Below are 27,158 nucleotides of genomic sequence, written 5' to 3'. Positions count from 1 at the left end.
AGGCCCTATCCCTTGGAAAGGGCCTAACTTTTGTTCGTGGGAAAACCCCTTTAAGGGTTTGGGTAAATTTCCCTTGCAATTGGCTACTTTCAAAGCAAGATACAGCAGCCAAAAAGATGAACACATATTACATTATTACATTTTGTTTAGAGATAAGAAAAACTTCATCGATTCCTTTTGCGTCCCAATCAGAAGTTTCAAGCCCCTGTTTAGTTTTTAACTGGATAACTTCAATATGAAGTGTAAAGTCCTCCCCTTGTTCTGCAGGATTTGTTCTGTATGCCCCATATGATATCTGCAGGCGGCACCCAACTATTTTCTATATTTTTAAAATCAAGGGAAGGAATGTGCCCCCACAAACTTACAATAAATACCAATCCAAAAGATGGACGTGGAAAATTAAAGTGTATGTTAACAAATACCCCAAGTATTACAGGTGAAGCGGGGTAGGTCAGGGTATTAGAGGGACACATTGATGAAGTTGGTGTGACATGGTTACAATTCTCATGAAAGAAGGGTCTCAGCCTTTAGGGTTCCACCCTCCATCAGAAAGACAGGTCATATAGGAGAGAGTATGGAGTATACCTGTGTATATAACTGTGTATATACCTGTGTATATAACTGTGTATATTCCTGTGTATATACCTGTGTGTATACCTGGATGGTAGCTGTGCCTTGCAGCAAGTGTGAATAGGGAATAGTAGAAGTGGAGGATGAAACCTTGTGGGTTCAGACCAAAGAGAAGACAGAAAAACTCCACTCCCCAGTAGCCTCTTTGATCATCCTACCAGATATCTCCTTGTAGCTGCGCACACTTGTCCGTGAAGCTGGAGTTCTGTGCATGCGCAGTAGCTCCGTCTTTGGAGCCGAGATCGCGCAACCGCTGGCCTGCGTTCTGCGCATGCACAGAACTCCAGCTTCGTGGACAAGTGCGTGCAGCTAGAAGGAGATATCTGCTAGGAGGATCAAAGAGGCTACTGGAGCGTGGAGTAGCCGTGCCTTGTAGCCTCAGCTCCAGAAAATGTGCATATCAAGGCCATTAAACTTTCTAAAAGATTCTGGGGACTACAGGATTAGCCATAAAAAGGGCTATCCTTACATTTGTCTGCCTAATAGGTAGATCCGTGGTGGTAGGTTTCCTTTAATAGTTCTCTTTGGGGACATGTCACTCGCTGTATGTGTGAGAATGTGGTGACACATTCCCTTTAAGTTCCGCTCATCTCTACTAGTGTTGAAATATATATAATTTTTACAAAGATTAAAAACATTGTACACATCCTGTTTGCATATTTTTATTACTTTACTTTTATTCCTGTCTTTAATAATAATATAATGGTTTACAAAATAAGTGACCGTCAAAGTAAAATAAAACATAGGGTACAAAAATGTAAACAGCGCTCATTAGCATTTTATCACATCAAGAGATAGGTCAAAGTGCAGTAGGTCAAATGAAATAGATATTCCATTCATTAAAAGAGATAGAAACTGTATAGAATGTAATACTGATGAATAATTCTGGGCTCATTGGGGCAGATTTACTTACCCGGTCCTGTCGCGATCCAGCGGCACGTTCTCAGTCGTGGATTCGTGTCTTCCGGCGATTCACCAGGGTAGTGCGCCCGATGTCCACCAGGTGTCGCTGCTGCACCGAAGTCCGTTGGAGTTCACTGGAGTTCACCATTTTCTTCCTGGTGCAGGTAAGTGCGTGTCAAGCGGCACATTTTTTTTTTTTAAATTCCGTGGTTTTTCCGAATCCGTCGGGTTTTCCAACAGCCACGGCCCCCGATTTCCGTCGCGTGAAAGCCTGCGCCGATGCGCCACAATCCGATCGTGTGCGCCAAAATCCCAGGGCAATTCAGGGGAAAACGGCGCAAATTGGAAAAATTATGGGAAACCCGACGAAAATGCGTGAATCGGACCCTTAGTAAATGACCCCCATTGTGCTTCAATCAATTATACAGCAAGGGAACTCAACGAGACGTGTCCCTTGACCTTCAGCAGACAAGCGTAGGGTCAGACACCATCCACCCAACAGAAGGACACGTCTCCTCAGACCTGACCCTTTAAACTTATCATTGTGTAAATGCACAAATAAAGAAAATCTAAAAAGTTCTGAACACTTGAACACAAAGACAAAAACATTTTACAAAAGTATCTGGTCCTTCAGCCCAAAAATTTGCGAATGGCTAAACCGAGTGGTAAAATATTGGCGTTTCCTTTGCACGGCCGACTTCACATCTTTATTTTTTAAGCTGTAGATGACTGGGTTTAGCATGGGAACCACGGCCGTGTTCAACAGAGCCAAAAATTTATTGGCCGCGATGGTTCCGACTGGTGTCAGGTACTGACAGACGAGGCTCGAGTAATGAAGAGCGACAACAGTCAGGTGGGAGGAGCAGGTGTAGAAAGCCTTAGATCTTCCATTGGAGGACTGTATTCTAACTATGGTGGAGATAATGAACACATAAGAGATGAAGGTGAGAAGAAACGGGGTGAAGGTTGAAAGTAGGGCGCCCTCGGTGAATATTAGTAATTGTAAAACAGATGTGTCACTACAGGACAAATCGATCAGTGGCATGATGTCACAGAAGAAGTGGTCAATGACGTGAGACGTGTAACACGTGAGCCTCGAGAGAAGAACCACGGCAGGTAATATCTGCAGAAGACTAATAACCCAACAGAAGGAGGCCAGGGCCACGCAGAGTCTACTGCTCATGACCATGGTATAACGCAGCGGGTTACAGATGGCCACGTACCGGTCGTAGCTCATCGCTGTTAGAAGTATCAACTCATTGCCGGAGAGCCAGGAAAAAATAGACATCTGTAACATACACCCAGTAAAAGATATGATACTATGGCCTGTTATGGAGAGGACCTTATGTAGGGTAACTGTGGTGGACAGTATATCTAAGACGGAAAGGTTACACAAGAAGAAGTACATGGGGGTGTGCAGCTCGGAGTCCAAGAAGACCAAGAGGAGGATGGTAACATTGCCACCAAATGTGATGTGATATATGAGCAGAACCAAAGAGAAGACCAGAGGCTGGAGTTTAGGAACGTCGGAAATCCCTTTCAAGATGAAGTAAAGCACCGCTGTCTCATTTTTCTGGTCCATAGAAGGTCCTGGAAAGTTTGTGATGTAACGCTCCATGGATGGTAATAGAAAACATGTGCTCTACAGATTGACCCAGTCAAGCGCCATAGAACATCCGTGATGTACAGTCTGTTATATACCGAGTGTTCCAGTACACGTATATATCCATACAGTGCAATACATAACAATCAGCTCTGCCAAGTCTATATAGAAATCCATCTTTGATATTTATACAAACCTTTCACTCTCCAGACGAGCTCCAGAACCGGTCCTCGTGGATTCTACTCCCTTGTCACCAATTATTTCTTATATGGTTTTTATTTCCAATTTGTCGCTTTTAAATTCTGCCCTTATTATTGTATTCACTTTACTACAGATGCTCAAAGGGGTTTTCCAGACCTCTATACTAGTGACACTTGTTAGGCTAGGTGCACATCTCTATTTTTATGCTGAGCGCATATGTCACCAGAAGCCATTGAAGATTCACACTGAAGGGATCAAAACTATGTATTAACACACGTGGAATTATAGACTTAACAGAAAAAGTGTGAAAAGACTGAAAATCTGTCTTATATTCTAGGTTATTTTGCTTTGATTACTGCTTTGCACAGTCTTGGCTTCTCTTGATGAGATACAAGAGGTAGTCACCTGAAATGATCTTCAAACAGTTTTGAAGGAGTTCCCAGAGATGCTTAGCACTTGTTGGGTCTTTTGTCTCCACTCTGCGGTCCAGCTCACCCCAAATCATCTGGATTGGGTTCATGTCTGGTGACTGTGGAGGCCGGGTCATCTGGTGCAGCCTCCATCACTCTCCTTCTTGGTCAAAAAGCCCTTACACAGCCTGGAGGTGTTTGGGGTCATTGTCCTGTTGAAAAATAAATGATGGTCCAACTAAACGCAAACCGGATGGAATAGCAGCCGCTGAAAGATGCTGTGGTAACCATACTGGTTCAGTATAAGCCCCCCACACCATCTCACCTCCTCCTCCAGGCTTCACGGTGGGAACCAGGCATGTACAATCCATTCATTCATCTTTTCTGTGTCGTGGAAAGACACAGTGGTTGGAACCAAAGATCTCAAATTTGGACTCATCAGACCAAAGCCCTGATTTCCCCTGATGTAATGTCCATTCCTTGCGTCTCTTGTGCTTGGTGCTGGTTCTTAGTGGTTTCCTAGCTTCTATTTTACTGCTGCATACAGTCTCCTCTTACTAGATGTTGTAGATATGTGTCTGCTGCTGGACCTCTGTGCGGCAGTCCGCGCTGCTCACCCGATGTCCGCACGGGTCCTCTTCTGTCTTCTATCTTCCTCTGTCTTCTGCAGGGCGCCTCCATGTTCTTCTCCGGCCGTCGCATAGTATGACGTCAGCACCGGCCGCGTCATACTATGCGCCTGCCGCCCGAGAAACATGGCGACGCGCTGCGGAAAACAGAAGACAGAGGAAGACAGAAGACAGAAGAGGACCCGCGCGGACATCGGGTGAGCAGCGCGGACATCGGGGCCACCGGAGGGTGAATATATAAGTTTTTTTTTTTGTTAGTGCTGAGCAGGCTGTATACTTAAGGGGGCAGGCTGGGCTGACTGTATACTTAAAGGGGCAGGCTGGGCTGACTGTATACTTAAGGGGGCAGGCTGTATACTACTGGGGGCAGGCTGGGCTGGCTGTATACTACTGGGGGCAGGCTGGGCAGGTTGTATACTACTGGGGGCAGGCTGGGCAGGCTGTATACTTAAGGGGGCAGGCTGGGCTGGCTGTATACTACTGGGGGCAGGCTGGGCAGTGCTGTATACTACTGGGGGCAGGCTGGGCAGTGCTGTATACTACTGGGGGCAGGCTTGGCAGTGCTGTATACTACTGGGGGCAGGCTGGGCAGTGCTGTATACTACTAGGGGCAGGCTGGGCAGTGCTGTATACTACTGTGGGCAGGCTGGGCAGTGCTGTATACTTAAGGGGGCAGGCTGGGCTGGCTGTATACTACTGGGGGCAGGCTGGGCAGGTTGTATACTACTGGGGGCAGGCTGGGCAGGCTGTATACTTAAGGGGGCAGGCTGGGCTGGCTGTATAGTACTGGGGGCAGGCTGGGCTGGCTGTATACTACTGGGGGCAGGCTGGCCTGGCTGTATACTACTGGGGGCAGGCTGGGCAGTGCTGTATACTACTGGGGGCAGGCTGGCTATATACTGGGAGGCTGTGACCAATGCATTTCCCACCCTCAGCTTATACTTGGTTTTCCCAGTTTTTGGTGGTAAAATTAGGGGTCTCGGCTTATACTCGAGTATATACGGTACTTTGTAGAGCTTGATGGCAACTGCACTTGGGGACATTTTCAAAGTTTTTCCTATTTTTCAGAATGACCTCCATTTCTTAAAGTAATGATGGCCACTGATTTTTCATTACTTAGCTGCTTTTTTCTTGCCATAATGCAAATTCTACCAGTCTCTGAAAATATAAAGACACAAACAGGACAAAACACACAAATAAAAAGTCATACAGATATGAGTTTAAACCAAGAGGACAGCGCAGTACAGAATCCAGAGGCTAATGGATGGTCAGACTACAAAAATACATAAGTCCAGAAAAGCTAGACTGCTCTTAAGAAGAATTATAACAAGCACTGGGAATTGAACAGATAAAGATCTTATCAGGTATCAGAGTCCCGGTCCACAAAGTGACTGAAGGCGGGATCTGTCCATCACAGCCACAAAACTCACCACAGCTCTACATCCTACCAGGCCTCTAACATTCTACTAAAACACTGACAACCTTCATAATACTTACATCCCATGTGCTGCACGGGCTCTCATAAACGGTCTACACTATGTTCCTCCCCATGAGCCTCCCCCATCTCCTCATAGATTGTAAGCTCTTGTGATCAGGACTCTCGCACTTCTTGTGCCCCTCCTATCTCTTCATAGATTGTAAGCTCTGGTGACCATGACCCACCCTACTTTTGTGTATTTCCCATCTCCTCATAGATTGCAACCTCTGGTGATCAGGGTCCTCACTCGTCTTGTGTCTCCATCTCCTCATAGATTGATCAGTGTCCCCACTCCTCTTGTGTCTCCATCTCCTCATAGATTGATCAATGTCCTCACTCCTCTTGTGTCTCCATCTCCTCGTAGATTGATCAGTGTCCTCTCTCCTCTTGTGTCTCCATCTCCTCGTAGATTGATCAGTGTCCTCACTCCTCTTGTGTCTCCATCTCCTCGTAGATTGATCAGTGTCCTCTCTCCTCTTGTGTCTCCATCTCCTCGTAGATTGATCAGTGTCCTCACTCCTCTTGTGTCTCCATCTCCTTGTAGATTGATCAGTGTCCTCACTCCTCTTGTGTCTCCATCTCCTCATAGATTGATCAATGTCCTCACTTCTATTGTGTCTCCATCTCCTCGTAGTTTGATCAGTGTCCTCACTCCTCTTGTGTCTCCATCTCCTCGTAGATTGATCAGTGTCCTCACTCCTCTTTTGTCTCCATCTCCTCGTAGATTGATCAGTGTCCCCACTCCTCTTGTGTCTCCATCTCCTCGTAGATTGATCAGTGTCCCCACTCCTCTTGTGTCTCCATATCCTCATAGATTGATCAGTGTCCTCACTCCTCTTGTGTCTCCATCTCCTCGTAAATTTATCAGTGTCCTCACTCCTCTTGTGTCTCCATCTCCTCGTAGATTGATCAGTGTCCCCACTCCTCTTGTGTCTCCATCTCCTCGTAGATTGATCAGTGTCCCCACTCCTCTTGTGTCTCCATCTCCTCATAGATTGATCAGTGTCCTTACTCTTCTTGTGTCTCTATCTCCTCGTAGATTGATAAGTGTCCCCACTCCTCTTGTGTCTCCATCTCCTCGTAGATTGATCAGTGTCCCCACTCCTCTTGTGTCTCCATCTCCTCGTAGATTGATCAGTGTCCTCACTCCTCTTGTGTCTCCATCTCCTCGTAGATTGATCAATGTCCTCACTCCTCTTGTGTCTCCATCTCCTTGTAGATTGATCAGTGTCCCCACTCCTCTTGTGTCTCCATCTCCTCGTAGATTGATCAGTGTCCCCACTCCTCTTGTGTCTCCATCTCCTCGTAGATTGATCAGTGTCCTCACTCCTCTTGTGTCTCCATCTCCTCGTAGATTGATCAATGTCCTCACTCCTCTTGTGTCTCCATCTCCTTGTAGATTGATCAGTGTCCCCACTCCTCTTGTGTCTCCATCTCCTCGTAGATTGATCAGTGTCCCCACTCCTCTTGTGTCTCCATCTCCTCGTAGATTGATCAGTGTCCTCACTCCTCTTGTGTCTCCATCTCCTCGTAGATTGATCAATGTCCTCACTCCTCTTGTGTCTCCATCTCCTTGTAGATTGATCAGTGTCCCCACTCCTCTTGTGTCTCCATCTCCTCGTAGATTGATCAGTGTCCCCACTCCTCTTGTGTCTCCATCTCCTCGTAGATTGATCAGTGTCCTCACTCCTCTTGTGTCTCCATCTCCTCGTAGATTGATCAATGTCCTCACTCCTCTTGTGTCTCCATCTCCTTGTAGATTGATCAGTGTCCCCACTCCTCTTGTGTCTCCATCTCCTCGTAGATTGATCAGTGTCCCCACTCCTCTTGTGTCTCCATCTCCTTGTAGATTGATCAGTGTCCTCACTCCTCTTGTGTCTCTATCTCCTCGTAGATTGATCAGTGTCCTCACTCCTCTTGTGTCTCCATCTCCTCATAGATTGATCAGTGTCCTCACTCCTCTTGTGTCTCCATCTCCTCGTAGATTGATCAATGTTCTCACTCTTCTTGTGTCTCCATCTCCTCGTAGATTGATCAGTGTCCTCACTCCTCTTGTGTCTTCATCTCCTCGTAGATTGATCAGTGTCCTCACTCCTCTTGTGTCTCCATCTCCTCGTAGATTGATCAGTGTCCTCACTCCTCTTGTGTCTCCATCTCCTCGTAGATTGATCAGTGTCCTCACTCCTCTTGTGTCTCTATCTCCTCGTAGATTGATCAGTGTCCTCACTCCTCTTGTGTCTCTATCTCCTCATAGATTGATCAGTGTCCTCACTCCTCTTGTGTCTCTATCTCCTCGTAGATTGATCAGTGTCCTCACTCCTCTTGTGTCTCTATCTCCTCGTAGATTGATCAGTGTCCTCTCTCCTCTTGTGTCTCCATTTCCTCGTAGATTGATCAGTGTTCTCTCTCCTCTTGTGTCTCCATCTCCTCGTAGATTGATTAGTGTCCCCACTCCTCTTGTGTCTCCATCTCCTCATAGATTGATCAGTGTCCTCTCTCCTCTTGTGTCTCCATCTCCTCGTAGATTGATCAGTGTCCACACTCCTCTTGTGTCTCTATCTCCTCGTAGATTGATCAGTGTCCCCACTCCTCTTGTGTCTCCATCTCCTCGTAGATTGATCAGTGTCCCCACTCCTCTTGTGTTTCCACCTCCTCATAGATTGATCAATGTTCTCACTCTTCTTGTGTCTCCATCTCCTCATAGATTGATCAGTGTCCTCACTCCTCTTGTGTCTCCATCTCCTCATAGATTGATCAGTGTCCTCACTCCTCTTGTGTCTCCATCTCCTCGTAGATTGATCAATGTTCTCACTCTTCTTGTGTCTCCATCTCCTCATAGATTGATCAGTGTCCTCACTCCTCTTGTGTCTCCATCTCCTCGTAGATTGATCAGTGTCCTCACTCCTCATGTGTCTCCATCTCCTCATAGATTGATCAGTGTCCTCACTCCTCATGTGTCTCCATCTCCTCATAGATTGATCAGTGTCCTCACTCCTCATGTGTCTCCATCTCCTCATAGATTGATCAGTGTCCTCTCTCCTCTTGTGCCCCTCTGTCTCCTCTCATATTGTAAGCTAGATCCTCACTCCACTTGATTGAAATGTTAATTCGCTGATTACATAGTAATGTCCGATTTTGTGTGTATATGTGCCCGCCATATTGTACAGTGTTGCCAATTATGTTGGAGCTGTATAAAAATCCTTAATATTTGTTAAGATTCAATACAAAATAACAAACACACCTGGCCATTGACATTAGACTGACATCATTCATGGATGTGACTTGGTCTTCAGTCCATGAATTATACAATAATACCGCCATAATTTACATGTTGTCCTCTCGGGGACTCATTACCGCTGGAAACATTCCATTTCTTATTATCTGAGATCCCCCAAGGAGCCTTCCACCACCAGGTCCTTATTAGTCAGATGATAACTATGAAGAGTCATCAGAGACCTGGTAGTGGGAATTTATCTTATTGTTTGGCAGAAATAATTTGTAGATTAATAGATATTAAAAATAGAATGTACCAGAAAAATGCCAAGGAGTAAAACTAAGGAAAGGGAATAATTTGAGTTATAGTTTGGAGAAAAGTTGTGGTTGAATAATCTGAATGTTTTTGATTCTGTAATGTTTGGTATTTTTTTTGTAGTTTGATATGAAGTATTTGACATTAGTAATATTCATTTGCGTATTTCTCCTTAACTTATGGGGTCTAGTATTATAGTCATTGAATAGTCCCAGTCATCTGCCTATAGATGGTCCTCATGCATACACTGTATGGTCTGTAGTACGGATCAGCCACCATGTGTTCCACTAGGAAATACTTCTCGAGTGTAATTCCAACGTTATGTGGCCGTCCTTCCTTTAATCTATAAGACAGTGAGATAATGGAGCAGTGAGATACTTGGTCTAGGTGTCATGATGCAAGGATGCGAACCCATTGTGCCACGAGACCCACCTCCATAGAGGGCAATGTCCCAGTGAATACCTTGTTTTCACAGAGCTCCAAATGGTGGAGATGGCTGATCCACGGGGACACCAGTTGCACCTCTAAGGAGATTGGGTACACGAGACAGCTTATCCTGGAAAAACTACAGGACAAATGTCAGTGGTACAGACGGGCAGGGACGATGATACCACAAGAACAGCAGCACAGGACCTGAGGCATAGCGGGATCCAGGAAACAATACAAGACAGGAAGAGAGGCAGAAACACCTCTTCAGGCAGACTATAGGTACTGTGACCCTCAGGAATTGAGGAAGAGGGCAGGATCTAATAAATACCTGCTAGAGGACCAGGACATGCACAATGCTGTTACATCACAGTCAGCGCCAAAGGCCAAAGGGGAGATGACCAGAAGAGGCAGCGCCCGTCCGAACACGAGATCTGGAGCTGGAGCAGTGACTGGGGGAGAGCCAGCACTCCACAGCCGCCAGCCCCGTCTGGCTCCTGTCTTCCAAAGACCACCAAGAGCGTTCCAGACGAAGGCAAGGTAATCTCTATTGTGCCAGCCCAGAGCACTTCCTTCAGACTTGTTCAGTCCGTCCTCAGTGTCCGGGAATTGAACGCACCTGGGAGAAGCATCCCTAGGTGAGAGCAAAGCTTCTCCACACCTTAGTGGATGCTGCACTAGTTTCTCAGTATCACCTTCCCGTGGGCCACCTTGAAAAGCTCCTGGTCATCTTGTCTGTCAGTGGGCAGATCCTCTGTGATCCAGTCCATTACCGCACCAAGCTTCTATCTCTGCATGTTGGGGCATTGAAGAAAGAGAGACTATTGTTATATGTGCTTTCCTGGTCCATTCTTCCATGCTTTTGAGCCTCCTGTGGTTGCAGCAACATGCTCCTGTGCTCGACTGGCAGACTGTGGAGATTCTGCGTTGGGGCCCGGAGTGCCAATCTCGCTGTCTCATGGCTCTGCATCCTGTGTCCACCGTGCTCTCCGCGGTGACCCCCAAGTCTCTGGATGGACTATGATTCTCCTTGATGTAGGCCAACATAGCCACTGTTTCGGGTACAGACAATGGGTATACCTGACCTCGTGGAGGAGATGTGCCCAGGACTAACTCAATGGGACAGTGGCATGGATAGTGTGGGAGCAAAATCTCCACTTGCTTCTCTGAAAAGACATCGGCATAGCTCATATAAGAAGCGGGGATAATGGAAGACCGCCTTCAACACTCAGGTCGGACACTTTGAGTATTTGGTAATGCCCTTTGGACTCTGCAATAACTAAAAAGCACACTGATCCTAAACTTTGGCCTCTGGGGGCTGAAGAAGCATTCTCTAAACTGAAGTCTTCCTTTGCCTCACAACCCCGTTCTTACACAGCCTGATACAGAGAAACCTTTCTCGCTAGCGGTTGACGCTTCCTCAGTGGGTGCTGTTCTTACCCAGAAAGGGCCCAAAGGGCGGACTCTCACCCGTTTCTTCTCTAAAACCCTCTCTACTGCAGAAAGGGACTACTCCATAGGAGATCGAAAACTTCTGGCTATAAAACTTGCCCTGGAGGAATGGTGCTATCTACTGGAAGGTGCCCGCCATCCAGTTGTGTCTATATAGATCACAAGAACCTTTTGTTTCTCCAGACTGCTCAGCGTCTCAACCCACGACAAGCCCACTGTCCCTCTTCTTTTCTCATTACAACTTCTTGATTCACTTTCCTCCAGCTGAGAAGAAAGTCAAAGCCGATGCCCTCTCTCGTACCTCTGATGTTGTTAGGAAAGAACCTGCTCCCTGACATATTGTTCCCCCGGAACAACTGGTTGTTGCCGCTCCTGTGGACCTACAGCAGCTTCATCCTAGCAAGACTTATGTCCAACCTGCTCTTCGGAAGAGTATACTAACTTGGGGACTCTTGTATGGCCGGGCACCCTGTGGTGCAACGCTCTGCCGCTCTCATTTCTCATTTCTACTGGTGGCCAGGTCTGGTCAAGGATATACGAGACTATGTGAGCTCCTGCGCTTCCTGTGCCCAAAACAAGTCATCTCAAGCCTGCTGATCTACTCCCGTTGCTGATACCCTGCTGCCAGTGGTCTCACATGGCCATGGACTTTATTATGGATATTCTTCCGGTAATACCGTCATCTGGGTGGTAGCAGACCAGTTTTCCAAGATGTCTCACTTTGTTCCTCTACTCGGTCTGCCGTCAGCTACATGACTTGCCAGCCTGTTCTTCCTCCACATCTTCTGGCTTCATGGACTTCCTCAGCATATCGTCTAAGACCGTGGGGTTCAGTTTGTTTCCAAGTACTGGCGTTCGTTGTGTAACCAACTACAAGTAAAGCTGGATTTTTCTTCAGCATGTCATTCACAATCTAATGGACAAGTGGAGAGAGTCAATCAGTCTCTGGGCTGCTGCCAACAGCACTTTATCTCTGCTCGACAAGACAACTGGTCTACTCTCGTACTCTGGGCATAATTCTCATATAATTCCTTGGACTGAATCTGCTGGTGCTGCCACCTTCTTAAATGTCTATGGACAAATCCCACGCCCACTTCTCCCTCTGTCTGTTCCTTTGGATGTTCCTTTGGTGGAAGATTTGATTCAAGATTTCCAATCCGTCCGGGAGCAGACTCATCAGTCTCTATTTTCGGCATCCACCCACACCAAGATCCAAACTGATAAGGAAGGCAGGCCAGTGTGGCTGTCCTCCCAATACGTATGCCTGTAGATCGCCAGCTACAAACTTGGGCCATGTATTGTGGGTCCTTTTGAAGTGCTGAATCACGTAAATCTTGTGGCCTATAAGCTTTGCCGTGTTCCTACCATGCACATTCCGAACTCCTTCCATGTTTTCCTCCTGAAGTCAGTCATCCTGATCCGCCTTGGCCAAAGTCAAGCTTGTGGAGCCACCTGGTGGTACCACACAAAGTCCAACCCACTTTGCGGTGGGCTCTGGTGAAAACCAGGTGCTACTTATACTCTGCTCCCAGGTATCAGCTTACGTCATCGTCCATGGTGGTTCAGTGGGTCCACTAACCTTGAATCCTGACAAGGGGCTTAGCTGGCTAGTTTGTTTGGATTGATTAGCACCACCCCTGTCTCTTTCCTGCAGCATTAGCTCTGGTTCCTTGTTAGTTAACCCATTGTGAATGATAGCTGCTCACACTAGTCATCTGTTCCCTGATTTGTCTGAATCTCTGAGTTCTGGCCCAATCACTATTGAGGTTGGGGCTCTGAGATCACATAAGAGCCCTGCCTGGCCTTACTAAGATGCTGGCTATAGAGTTCCTTCTTTGCTAGCTACTTACCTTGCTTGTGACTCTGTTCATTGTATTCCTGGTATCGTGACCTTTGGCTCTTGTTCAGACTACTACTGTTTTGTGATTTGGTTCTATTCTGTCTTTGCTACGTACTTTACACTATGGTGTTAGAAGGGATTGTCGACCAGTTACTCGCCACCACTTAGGGTGGTTCCAGTAAGTTAGGTGAGATTGGTGGGTTCCAATTGGGTCTTACTGTCTTGTCTGTTTTTCTGTTCCTAGTCCTCCTGTATACTTGGATATCCTGGATACTTTGGTCAGGTATGGCGATCTTTAGTTTAACTTAAAAAAAACAATTTACTCACATATGTGAATTACCCTCCGGTGCTACCCCTACTTCATCAGTTGTCTGTCGATGTCTTCCGAGTGTTAATTATTCACGCCTCTGTCTTGCTACCCGCCCTCCTTCAGGTGCCGAGAGCTGTGACGTCATCAGGCTCTCGGCACTTATTGCCGGCCGGCTGTGCGAGAGTTATTGCCTGCGCATGCGCGATAAACCCTGGGAGCTCGGTGACGTAAAGGCTCTCGGCATCTGAAGGAGGCATGAGTAATTTACACTCGGAAGGCATCAACAAGGCTAATTTACATATGTGAGTAAATCATTTGAATAGCTAAACTAAAGAGATTTCTGTGCCTAACCAAAGTATCTGCCGGCATCAGGATGAAATAGCCTTCAGGGTGGTGTGCTCCATGATATCAGGTTTCCTTTAAGACCAGCTCATACATCTTGGGTCATTGTTAGATCTCAATCTGATTTACTTTTTATGATCCAGAACTTTTCAAAAAAAATGATCTCTACGACCAATTCCCTCTATTCTACATTTCTTTAGAGATTTCATCCTTTAGGGACTTTTCTCAGTTGTAGAAGATTATAAAAGCAAAGTTCCCAGTGATACAGTGAAGAATGGATTTACTCATTCAGGTAAGTGACTTCAGGTTCTGGCCGGCCAGACAATGGGCCTTCTATGGCCCCTACCATCTGATTTGGAGATGATACTATTCTAGAGGTTCTCCAGGCTAATTGTATTTGAACTTATATATAGGCGGTCCCCTACTTAAGGACACCCGACTTACAGACAACCCCTAGTTACAGACTGACCTCTGGTGACCTCTCTGGATGTTACTCTAGTCCCAGGCTGCAGTGATCAGCTGTAAGGTGTCTGTAATGAAGATTTCTTGATAATCCTTGGTCCCATTACAGCAAAAAATGTTTAAACTCCAATTGTCACTGGGACAAATTTTTTTTTGTTTGGATCTACAATTATAAAATATACAGTTTCGACTTACATACAAATTCAACTTAAGAACAAACCTCCGGACCCTATCTTGTACGTAACCTGGGGACTGCCTGTACTTAGATCCCTCTGTTCAGCACCTAAACAATGCACATTACACGACCCCTAGTAACCCTCTGTACAACCTACACATTACACAGAGAACTTACACTGATTGTGTTGCAGGTTATTGCATATTAGTCTTTGAAGTATAATTTAAAGGGATCGTTAGACTTGAATACAATTTAGTTTTTCTTCTTGATCAATAGAAGGTTTTTACTAAATTTTTTTTAATTTTCTAACACAGGGAGAAACATGTAAGGTATCAATGCTTATTATTGTGTCATCATGTAGCCATGGACTTGTTCAATTATTAAAGGACTTGTACCATTAGTGTTACTGATAGACGGGTCCTACTCAGAGGTTCCTCAGCAACTTAGTTCTTCTTGTATTATAACTCTTTACGCCAGGATTACGGCAATAAAGGATTATAAAAATGATGGTTATTGGCCTGAGAAGCTCCGGCTATGTCATCGGAGCGCCTTGTCCTGTAATTTAGTTACTCCCCTGTTTCGGTAGCAGTTACACCTGGACCCCTTCACATACATACGTTACCGGAGCGCCCCAGACCGCAATCACAGCGTATAGAGATACGGTAGAAGAAGTCCTGAGGAACATCTTCCCAGGAGCTTCTTAGTAGGACACGTCTACCATCAGTACACGTCCTTTAACCCCTTAAGGACGCAGGGTTTTTCCTCTCATTTCTCGCTCTCCAACTTCAAAAATCCATAACTTTTTCATTTTTACGTGTACAGACCTGTGTGAGGGCTTATTTTGTGCGTAACAAATTTTACTTTCCCGTAATGTTATTTATTTTAACATGCCGTGTACTGCGAAGCTGAAAGAAAATTCCAAATGTGGAAAAATTTTAAAAAAAACGCATGTGCGTCACGTTCTTGTGGGCTCAGTTGTTTTGACTTTGACTGTGCACTCAAAATAACACCTCAGCTTTATTCTTTGGTTCGGTGCGATCGCGGTGACACCGGATTTCTAGGTTTTATTGTGTTTTAATACATTTTCAAAAATTAAAAGTATGTGTACAAAAAAGAAAAAAAAATGTTGCCATCTTCTGATGCTAATAACTTTTTCATACTTTGGCGCACCGAGCTGTGTAATGTGTTATTTTTTGCGAAATGAGGCGACGTTTTCATTGCTACCATTCTGAGGTCTGTGCGACATTTTGATCATTTTTAATTTCATTTTTTATGTGATGTAAAAAGGTGTAAAAGTTGCATTTCGGACATTTGGGCGCCGTTTCCCGCCTCGGAGGTCACCGCCGGCCATAACCGTTTTTATATTTTGATAGATCGGGCATTTTGGGACGCGGCGATACCTAATATGTTTGTGATTTTTACTGTTTATTATGTTTTATATCCGTTCTAGGGAAAGGGGGGTGATTTGAATTTTTAATATTTTATAAATTTTTTTTTTTTTTAAACTTTTTTTTTTCAGTTTTTTTTTTTCACTATTTCTTAGAGCATCTAGGGTACATTAACCCTAGATGGTCAGATCGCTGCTACCATATACTGCAATACTTCTGTATCGCAGTATATGGCATTTTTGCAGCACATTCATTACAATGAGCCACTGGCTCATTGTAACGAATCTGCAGATGCCAGATAGTCTCGGGTCAAACGAAGACCCGAGGCTACCATGGCAACCGATCGCCGCCCCCCGATGACGTTCGGGGGCGCGGCGATCGTAATAAAGATAGGGGTGCCCCCGCGCGCCGCCGTCTTTTAAGCGCCGCCCGCGACTTTGCCGGCGGCGTTGAAAGGGTTAATAGCCACAATCGGTGCAAGCACCAACCGCGGTTATTAGCGGTGGGAGTTTGCTGCAATATGCAACAACCCCCACCTTTGTATGAAGAGGACTCAGCTTGTGAGCCCTCTTCATACATCCTTTATACCTCTGCGCCGTAGAGCTACGGCGCAGAGCGTTAAGGGGTTAAGACTTTAATCTATATACTCTTTATGATAAATGGATATGGTAGAAGCTGGAATCCCGAGCTTAGCACCACTCATTTTATAATATAAAGACTAATGGAACTATGAAATACTCAGTCACATGTCACCAGCCCCGGAGTTGGTCAGTGCAGGAGCAATGAGAAATAACATTTTATCATGAAAACTGAATTGCCACATTCAAAGGAATTCATTGATCGAGACCAGTGATGGCGAACCTTTTAGTGGCCGAGTGCCCAAACTGCAACCCAAACCCCCCTTATTTATCGCGAGGTGCCAACCAAAAATTAAAGCAGTAGGTTTTTGATCCCTGTTCTTCAACAACTTTCAATCAGATTGGCCTCCTGAGGACAGCAACACAGTAGAAAGATGGAAAATTTGCATCACTTTAGCTTCTTTCCAGTGTCCCTCTGCACACAGAGAATCCTCCAAAGATAATTCGGCCCAGTCTACTCATTCTCCCTCTTCCTACTATTTGAAGTAGCGAAGTAAGTATCAAAATATGTCTGAAAACAGCATCTTTTAAGTGGCTTGCAATTGCAGGAAGATTCTTTGAGTCCTGTCTGGTGCTGGGGCGATGGCCCGGGTGCCCACAGAAAGGGCTCCGAGTGCCGCCTCTGGCACCCGTGCCATAGGTTCGCCACCAATGATCTAGATCATAATCTAGAATCATGGGACGTTGGAGTAGCTGAAACCCTTGACCTACCTGGTACATACAGATGGACAATTTCTAAACAATCAACTTTGTAGGACAATGACCTTGTAGGTAAAATTTTGTAGATCCCCCATCGTGGTTGATTTTTGTGTCTATGTTTATATCACAATTTACCACATCAAGACTCAAAAATTAGACCTGGAAAAATCCTTATGTAAAGTTTTTGAAGAGTTTTGTGCCAATCCAGGTGGTCCACTAATGTAATACAGGGTGGGCCATTTATATTGATGCACCTAAGTAACATGGGAATGGTTGGTGATATCAACTTCCTGTTTTTGGCACATTCCTATACAGGAGGGGGAAACTTTTCAAGATGGGTGTTGACCACGGCAGCCATTTTGAAATAATTTATATTTATATATTTGGATCCAACCTTATTTCTTCCGATGGGAAGAAGTTCATGTAACACATTAAACCAATTTAAAAAAAAATACACCTTTCTGTGCTGCTCCTGTAGAACTCCCCCCTCCTCATTAATGTCAGCTCGCCATGCGTGAGCTCTGTTCTTGTGTGAGTGAAGAAGCAGGAGGGAGGAGCTGTACAGGAGCACAAAGGTGGGGGCTGAGAGCTGAGGAGTGAGCAGCTCCGACAAGTCACATGTATGTTTTGAAATGCATCCAAACCAAAGCCCAACCCCTGGTACTCAGAACATGATTCTGTCAGGGTGCAAGGTAAGTTAAAACACAATTATATTGTAATGCCTGTGTTATGGGCTTCTGTGACCTGTATTTAGTGAAAATGAGGTACCTGGTGGCAGGTTCCCTTTAAATGGGTTTTTCAAGAATCTCAGATGATAGTTACATACTTACCCTTATCGGGCTCGAGCATCAGTTTGGTAAGGCTTCCCATTGGGGTAAGTGTCGCTGGTCACAGAACCTGTACTGGCCTTAGAGGGACCCAGTGATTTGAAACCAGTAGGGTAAGGTTAGTATTATTGTTTTTGTTATCCTTGCTCTGGACCTCCCAGGGGTTTTATTCCTTTAATCCCTTCTATGTTGACCTTTAAGATAAGTTTTGTTAGAATTCAAAATCTAAGCCGTAAGAATATGTCATGATTTCTCTTCCAGAACACAAATGACCTTGAAAATGTGGAGTTCCAGAATCGGACCCCCATCACATATTTTATCATCAAGGGGATTTCCGAAGCCCCCGACATCCAAGCCCTTGTGTTCATCTCGGTATTAATCATTTACCTTATAACAGTAAGTGGAAACATGACTCTCCTTCTCCTCGTCTGTCTCGAGCCTCAACTTCACACCCCTATGTATTTCTTTTTGGGCAACTTGTCCTTTTTAGATGTTTTTTGCTTGACTATAACCCTACACAAGATACTCCTGTCTTACATGTCTGGAGACAAATCTGTGTCGTTCACCAACTGCATGTCCCAAATGTACATATTCTCCTCGTTGACCTGCAACGAGCTGTTGATCCTGACGGCCATGAGTTACGACCGCTATGTGGCCATCTGTAATCCATTGCACTACCACATGATTATGAACAATGGGATCTGCCTAGCTTTGGCCGCATCCTGCTGGGCGTTGGGTTTCATGGAAGTCGTCCCTCACATGTTGGCCATCTCGCGCTTCTCCTGCTACAAGTCCAATGAGATCAACCACTATTTTTGTGATATTTTGCCCATCATGAAGCTCTCTTGCAGTGACACCACCCTCTTGAGAATGATTATATTTATCGAGGGTTTGCTCCTCGTGAGTTTCACTCCTTTCCTTCTCACCTTCATCTCATACGTCTTCATTATCGCCACCATCCTGAGGATACGTTCCAGCTCCGGTAGACGCAAGGCCTTCTACACTTGTTCCTCTCACCTCACCGTGGTCATTATCCTCTACTTGAGTCTCGTCTGCCAATATCTGAGGCCGAGTTCTACCGACACTTTGGACTCCAACAAAGTCTTCTCCTTATTTAACACAGCGGCTGTCCCCGTCCTGAATCCATTTATTTACAGTTTGAAAAATAAAGATGTTAAGACGGCAGCGAGAAAGCAGCTGAAATCACTAATGACATAACAATCAGTGTTACTTCTCTGTCTCGGGGAAATTTTCAAATGATTAGTGTTTTTCTTAAAATTTTCTGTATTATTATGTGATTTTTTTGGTGCCATATTTATAATAATTTACCAAATTCTGTTTGCTGTGTTTCCAGTCGTTGATATATTGTAGCAATGACAAAGCTACTGTAATTTGGGAGTATATTTCTTAAACTTTTCCTCTTATTCATAGTTACTACTAGCATTGTATAGGGCACGGTGTAACCTTTCCAAATTCCCTTCATAAATAGCCATTTATCTGGCTATGTAAATTTTTATGCAAATCAGATTCTCTGGGCACTGGAGGCAGGCACTGGAAGGCCTTTAAGTTGAGTATAGACATTTCAGTTGAGTTGGCCAAACCCACCATACTTTGGCCAAATTCACATGACCCAATGGGGGACGTATGTTCGGCCGAAAGTTTGTGGCTGTACATACGTCCCTCACAGAAGTACGAAGTGTGTGGCACCCTACCACTCCATACCATGTCCCATCTTTCCCACGGCAGTACACCGTCATCTCTATGGAGAGGAGAGGGGTCACCCCTCCTTCTCTTCATCGCTCCGTAGCCGGGCCGTCATACGTTTGTGTGAATCCAGCCTTAGCGAGACCGGCGTATATCTTACACTCGATGTTCGGCCATCATTTGTTCAACCTATATTGGGGAGAAAAGGATTGGGCATGTTAAATGTAAGTAGCAGCAGCAGCTTTCCCCTTACTTATACAAAGGCTGGATTTGGCCATAAACATTGGATGATTTCCAGGCAAGCCAATTGATTTTTCCGAAATTCACCAATCTTAGCCAGTGTTAGGACTGTCAAGAAATTCAAGAAATGTTATTGTATTATAGATGGTTACATCTCAGATTCCTGTTAGCTACACATGTTATTACTAAAACCCAACACTTTCCATAAGTGCAGATTTCCACCTTGGCCTATAGATATAAGATAAGGCCAACTATCTTCTATGTCATTGTCATGGTCATAGAATAGTCATCTTTCATCCAGGTTAGGGCTAATATAGTTCATATGGTACAAAAGAGACATATTTCCATCAGGTTCAAACGAGAAAGGGAAGGGATTGGATGGGCGAACAGCTTCTTGAATCTCTCTGCTGCCCCTGCCGTGCTCTGCTCCTGAGCTCAGCTTTTCCACAGAATCACAGCTCTTGGAGTAAAGAAACCTTGTGTCTCCACACACGGACTGTGCCCCCTTGTCTTTTTTTTTTTTTTGTATAACTCGTTTTTATTTAATTTTCAATAAGAGATACCAGGGCCGGCTCCAGGTTTTAGTGGGCCCCTGGGCGACAGAGCCTTAGTGGGCCCCTCCATGGATCGCCCTCCAGTGGCCACACTGCGCCCCCTTCCCCTGCGGACACACTGACCCTGGGGACACACAGACCCCCCCCCCACCCCCCCGGGGACACACTGATCCCTCCCCCTGCAGACACACTGAACCCCCCCCTCCCCTGCGGACACACTGAACACTCCCCCTCCCCTGCGGACACACTGAACACCCCCCTTCCTCCCCTGCGGACACACTGAACCCCCCCCCCTGCTGACACAATGACCCCCTCCAGACACATTGACCCCCCCCTCATCCCCCTGTGGGCACAATGACCCCCCATGCTGACACACTAACACCCCCCCTCTCCCCCTGTATACACACTGAGCCCCCCGCCCCCCGCGGACACCCTGACCCCCTCCCCCTCTCCCTGCAGACACACTGACCCCCTCCCTCCGGAAAAGAAAAAAGAAAAAATTTACCTTTCCTGGTTCCCCGGAGCAGCGCCTGCAGCTGTCTTCGGCCTGGGCCTCCCGTACGCGCCGGCTCTGAAGCCGGCACACGTGATCCAATGACGTCATCATGTGCGCCGGCTTCAGAGCCGTCCCGTAGCATACCCTGCGCTCCCGACCAGCGCAGCATAGAGGCAGAAATGTGATCGATCCGGATGGTGATCAATTGTACCAGTGTCTTATAGCGACACTGGTATAATTGATCCGGGGGCCTGAGTGGGCCCCTCCAGTACCCCGGGGCCCCGGCACTTGCCCGGGTTGGCCGGGTGCTGGCGCCGGGCCTGAGAGGTACAATCATATAGGAAACAATCCAAATCCAGCGGTTACATACATGTTTTGATTAAAACAATTTGCGTACATTTCTTCTTCTTTGTACCTTTGGGGAAGAGGGATTAGGGAAAGACTAGGGACAAAAATTTATAAACAATACGGGGTAGGATGGGGGGGGGGCGGAAAGAAGATATGTGGTCCTATATCAGTGCCACCCTGGCATCTGACCACTTGCTCTTAATACTACTAAACTTATATCTTCATTCAGCTTAAAATTATACAATTTCTAAAAGTGAACATGCAATCTAACTTGTATTCAAACTAAGGTACCAGCAGTAGTGGCCCCTTGTCTTTTGATTTGATCTAACCATATTTTTTGTATGGACAATTCATATAGTTGCACAAATTAATTATGTTCCCCTTAGTCGTCTCTTTTCAGTACTAAATAAATCTAATTCTTTTAATATTTCCTAATAACTGAGACTCATAGCTCAGGGCCTCCTTTTTATGGACTGGTGCGTTTTTTCTTGGTGAAGCCGAACCTATGCCTTGTACAGTGTAATATTACATCCCTATCCCGAGACCTCTGTTGCATGACAAGAACTTGCTGTTATTTAATGTATGATCTACTTGTACCCCCAGGTCCTTCTCTAGAGACCCTAGAGACTCTCCCAGATTTACTCCAGCAAGGACATATTTTGCCTTTGGATTATTAGCCCCCAGGTGCATAACCTTACATTTACCCACATTGAACCTCATTTGTCAAGTGAATAACCAAACACTCAGTTCTCAAACACTTAATTCTGACCACAAATATTAGAGGGCGTATCACAGAACCTTTGGGTGCACCTTGTATAACTGGTGTCCATTGTTGACCACAACTCTCTGGATACGATCCTTCAGCCAGTTTTTAATCCAATTGAAAATGATTCCTGCCAAACCAATAGCCCTAATTTTACCCATCAGGCGTCTATGAGGGACAGTGCCGAATGTCTTTGTAAAGTCCAGGAACACAATATCCACAGCTGCTCCTCTATCCAGGCTGACAGAGGATTAGAGTCGGGGACTTGGCGGAAGTTTAGGACAAGCATCACAGGAGCGAAGTCAGGAACGGAATCGAAGTCACAACGGGAAAACACAAATACACAGGGCAAAGAACACAGGACACAGCTTTCTCAATTGCAATCGAAGCTCAAATATCTGGCATGGCATTAGGGAAGAGATTGGCTATTTATTAGATTGCCAGGTGGCCAGTGCCAACTAGCGGAGTACTGGCCCTTTAAATCTCGAGAAGCCTTAGGAGGCGGGGATCGCCAGATCACGGGAGACCGCGCTGGATCACTGACAGGTGAGTGAGCCTGCCGCACAGTGGAAGGGGCAAAGGGAGGGACAGGGGTGCGCCCGCGACCAGAGAGGAGGGTCATACTGACTGATCAAGTAAGGTCTGAAATAATAGCAAAATAAAATGTGAAAACTTTTTAAAAAAATGTAAAAAAATAAAAAACTGAAATCACCCCCCTTTCCTAGAACAAGTAAAATGATTCACATGTTAGATAACGCAGCTTACGATTTATTAAAAACAATTATTCCCTGCGATAAACCCATAAAGGAAACTGTGCCTAAATGTCCGAATTGGCACAAATTCCACATTCATTTTTTAAAAAATTTGATTAATAGTAATTTAATGGGCACAAATATCCTAACTATAGGTGTGTAACTTGTGGATCTCTCTATTCACTACCCTACTCACCCCCTTCACCGTCTACTTCACCTGCCATCATAGGTTGCCCCCTCTCTCACCTGTTTACCTCTTTAAACTCTTTCTTGCCCCCCCACCAAGATCCTAGTTTAAATACTCCACCACTCCAGATGGGGAACGATCCAACCACTGGGACCTCCACCTTTTTCTAAAGTTTCAGGGGTCACCCAACTTCCAGGTCCTGGCAGGACCACCTGTCCCTATGTCCCAGCATTGTATCAGGCACTAAGACAGGAGACGGATGGGAATGCCAGGACCGAGGCTCTGACGGACCGAGGCACAGGACACCGGGAACACTGGAGGAGGCGAGTAAAGCTTTATTCTTTTAAAAAGCTCTCCCCAGCACGGATGATCATTTTTATTATAGTCGGACAACCCCTTTAATCTGTAGCTTCTTAACTTAATTTGGTAATTTGGGACATCTTTCTTGCGATTGGTTTGGGTCTGACCACTCCGTTCCTGTTTATCGTGGACAACAGTCAAACTTTGGACAACCCCTTAAACTCCAAAATGATGGGCAAATGGAGACAAGAGATGATATGGAAGATATGGAGAAACAACAAAGAGTCACATTCATGATCCCATAACTGCCGGAGATCTCAGCAGGTGGGAGTTTCCCTTGTGGATTTGGAACCAAAACTCAGCAGATGGTCACAGCGAGTTATCATTAAGGGTGCGTGGTTATTGTTAGGGTGCCATTTCTGCATGGTGCAGGGTGAACTGAAGTCAGAGGAAATAGATTGACTCCTTCAATGCCACCATCATCACATACTGTGAAGGTCTGGCCGGCTGGAATGATGCAAGAATTTTGCACCAATTAATTTCAAAATTTTAAACCTAATTTATTAATGAGGATTTCCAAATAAAGTTAACCTGTATGGACATCTGTTATCAGTTGTACATTTACTGAATAAGTGTCAGGGCTTAGCTTTTGTGTAAAAAAATTCAACAGCTATCCTCACCTCCATGGAGGCCGCCATGGTTCCACCTGATTTCATGGGGCTGCAGATCCCACAGGACTGTAAGTGTTGTGATGTTTGCAATGGATGGCCTCAGTGGCCATATATGTCCATTCACACGTGACAGCTCTGGAGCTCTCAACTATCATACAGTCAGATTTCCAATATGGGCCCCAATATATTATCTCTCATGTAGTTTAGCTACTAAATAACCTAAAAAGGAATATTGGAAATGTGTAACAGGGCAGACTGGGAACAGAGAGACGGACACAGACTCTAAGCCCTAAAACTAAACCCACTAGACCGTTCCTACCTACTTACTCGTGACAACCCTAGTCAGTGGCCAGTAACTAGGAGACAGTCCCTGCTTAGGGGAAGACATAACAAAAGTGGACAAAAAAAGCAAAGGATTATAAAAAGTCGCCAGAGCGAGTCAAAACCTAAAGCACAACAAAGTACCAAATCAATAGACCAAAGGGATAACCAGGAAGACAAGCCAAGGGGTCACAAGAAACCAGATAGAAGTAGATAGAAAACATGAAAGGTCGGTCAAGTGTGAACTATAACTAGCACTGAGAATCGGTTGCCAGGATATTTTATGTGATGTCAGAATCCTGGTTTAAAGGAAACCTACCTTTTGATTTGATGCATTATGTAGCAAACATACCCTGAGATGCTGTAGCTACACTGACGCAGGATCAGATCTTGGTTAATCCCTGAGCTCAGTGGTTTTGCTGATAAAACAGATATAACATTATGATAATGAAGCTCTGTGGCTTCTATGTCTGCTCTGGCGCTTGCTTTGCCGCTTCTCATAGCAGGAGAGTTTCTCTCTGATTGCATCATCATCTCCTGCACTTCTCTTCCTGCCAGACAGAATAATCAATTGCTGCACCATCCTCCAGCTGCTGCTTATGAGTGGTCCAGCTCAGGTTGATTAGTGCTTGACTAGTCATGCTCTACTTTCAGCCATTTGTAATTCCAAGCAGGGCCGGTTTTAGACAAAGTGGGGCCCTGGGCAAAACTAAAAGTGGGGCCCCAAAATAACACTTTTATGAACAGTGACATTCAGTACAGTATATCAAGACAGGACAGGGGGCCCTGGGCAAATGCCCAGTTTGCCGCCCCTTGGCGCCAGCCCTGATTCCAAGCTCTGTAAGCCAGTCTGTCCCAGCTTTCCCAAGGTCCTGAATGGTATAATCGTTTTTTCAGCAAAACCACTCAGCTCAGGGATTAACCAAGATATGACCCTGCATCAGTGTAGCTACAGCACTCTCCAGGTATGTTTGCTTCATACTGCATCACATCACATGGTAGGCTTCCTTTAAATGCTGATCGGAGACGGATTCTGCCCATCACAGCAGTTCAATTGTTAGTGGACCAGGAAGGAGACTACATGGTGTGGTACATAGTTAATCAATGCTGACAGTGAAGACAGGACAATGTTTATCGGCCCATTCTCAGATGGACCTTGTTGACCAAGGATAATTCTGCCACATATATTACAAAACGCCCAGGTTGATTTCCAACAGGGTTGTTTTTGGTGAAACCTGGATTTTTTGTCTCTGAGTTTGATGGGATCACGGTTTTGGTTTATTGAAACCTTGAATGGACCTCACATATGTAGAAGAAAATCGAGAGGGAGGACAGCAATCCACACTTATCCCTTCAGGGATTTGGTGCCCGCAGCCAGAGGTCCAGGCGTTCAGGACTTCAAAAATGGCTCATTGGAAGGAGGAAGCCACAGCACCGAAGAGTAAAATATGAAGAAATCTTTATTGGTGCATCATCAAGGCATAAAACAGCGACGTTTCGATTCTAATGCGAATCTTTTTCAAGCATAAAAAACATGACCATGACAAACATATATATAGAGAAATTAGTGATGACATCATTTCCTTTAGTGACGTAAACAGAGCTTAAAAGTGCATATTTATCATATTAATTCATATATACATAGTTTTGACAAGAAGTATAGATAGATTATAACAATCAAAGGTGCAATCTATTGTGCAATACAGTGTAGGACAGATAAGTATAGGGCCGAGATCAAAGCTCTACAGGTGTATCTCATTAGTGACGCAAAATAGAAAGGTCCTCAATACGATCGGGGCCGACTGCCCCCACTGCGCATGCTCACATACCTAATCACCTGTATATGTTTCTTTCCAGACATATCATATGAACTTATTACCTCATAGATCGATATCTGACACCCTTCTACTTCCTTGTGTGGTTCCATCCCCTTCTTTGATAGAGACTGTTACGTGTTTCAGGTACCAGTATGGCATATCAATTTGAAACCCCCCCTTTTTTTTCTCTCCTTTGGTTTTGATTTTTGATTTTTTTATAGCATGGAGGTGCATGTATGTCTATGTTGAAAGAGCCACTATATGATGACCTTCTATATATTATACCACACCCGGACAAATATATTATGCTTTGGACCTATTGGTCGACCCAAGTAGTGATATACTCCTACGGTGTCCTCACGAATTTATTTATACATGTCCGTTATGTGTGGTCTGATTGGTCTCTTCTGTTTGGTACCAAACATTGAGGGGTTGCACATACTGATCTATATGATCTGGCTAAAATTTGGCTTGAATATTCAATGTACGTTATAAATCCCCTACGGTACTCAATAAATCAGAATGGAATCTATGAGATGGATGAGTGGACCTCCGAATTCACTATATCTTTTTATGGTAAATTATTCTTTTGCTGTGGGGATTCATGGGTGTGCCATCCGATACTAATACGTGACAGTTATAAATTACGATATACAATTGATGGACCTCCGGGTGTGGGGATCATATGGATATTACACATAAAGATACCGTTTAAATATTGGTTGATTATCGATATACATTGTCTGATTGCTCCAGATACTTGTGATCCTTTTTGCAATATATTCGTATAATATACTTACCTAATATGTTGTTTATGCTGGCATCGCAATCGTCGGCCCCTCTGATGTTCAGAGGGTCATGTGTCCGAGGCTCGGGTCACGTGATTATGGATCACATGATCGGGACAGACAAAGCCGGCAAAGAAACCGGAAATGAAGGAAGGATGTTGTCTTGACTACCACAATAACCACGCATGCGCAGTGGGGGCAGTCGGCCCCGATCGTATTGAGGACCTTTCTATTTTGCGTCACTAATGAGATACACCTGTAGAGCTTTGATCTCGG

The 27,158-nt window shown here is 45.2% G+C and overlaps 2 protein-coding genes across 2 annotated transcripts; one reads left to right on the top strand and one right to left on the bottom strand.

Annotated features, from left to right (window-relative positions):
• Positions 1-2,143: 2,143 nt before the first annotated feature.
• Positions 2,144-3,115, bottom strand: LOC140077492 (olfactory receptor 6C1-like). The gene has a single exon (XM_072124731.1). The coding sequence runs from the start codon at positions 3,113-3,115 to the stop codon at positions 2,144-2,146; it is 972 nt and encodes a 323-aa protein (XP_071980832.1).
• A 15,147-nt stretch (positions 3,116-18,262) lies between these two features.
• On the top strand, positions 18,263-19,178 carry LOC140077356 (olfactory receptor 6Y1-like). Its single transcript, XM_072124447.1, has 2 exons — positions 18,263-18,337; positions 18,432-19,178. Exon 2 carries the CDS (start codon positions 18,479-18,481, stop codon positions 19,157-19,159), a length of 681 nt encoding a protein of 226 aa, XP_071980548.1. The 5' UTR covers positions 18,263-18,337; positions 18,432-18,478; the 3' UTR covers positions 19,160-19,178.
• The last annotated feature ends 7,980 nt before the right edge of the window (positions 19,179-27,158 follow it).

This window comes from Engystomops pustulosus, chromosome 9 (assembly GCF_040894005.1).
Source record: "Engystomops pustulosus chromosome 9, aEngPut4.maternal, whole genome shotgun sequence".
NCBI classification, from domain to species: domain Eukaryota; kingdom Metazoa; phylum Chordata; class Amphibia; order Anura; family Leptodactylidae; genus Engystomops; species Engystomops pustulosus.
This window is presented reverse-complemented; position numbering and strand designations above follow the sequence as displayed.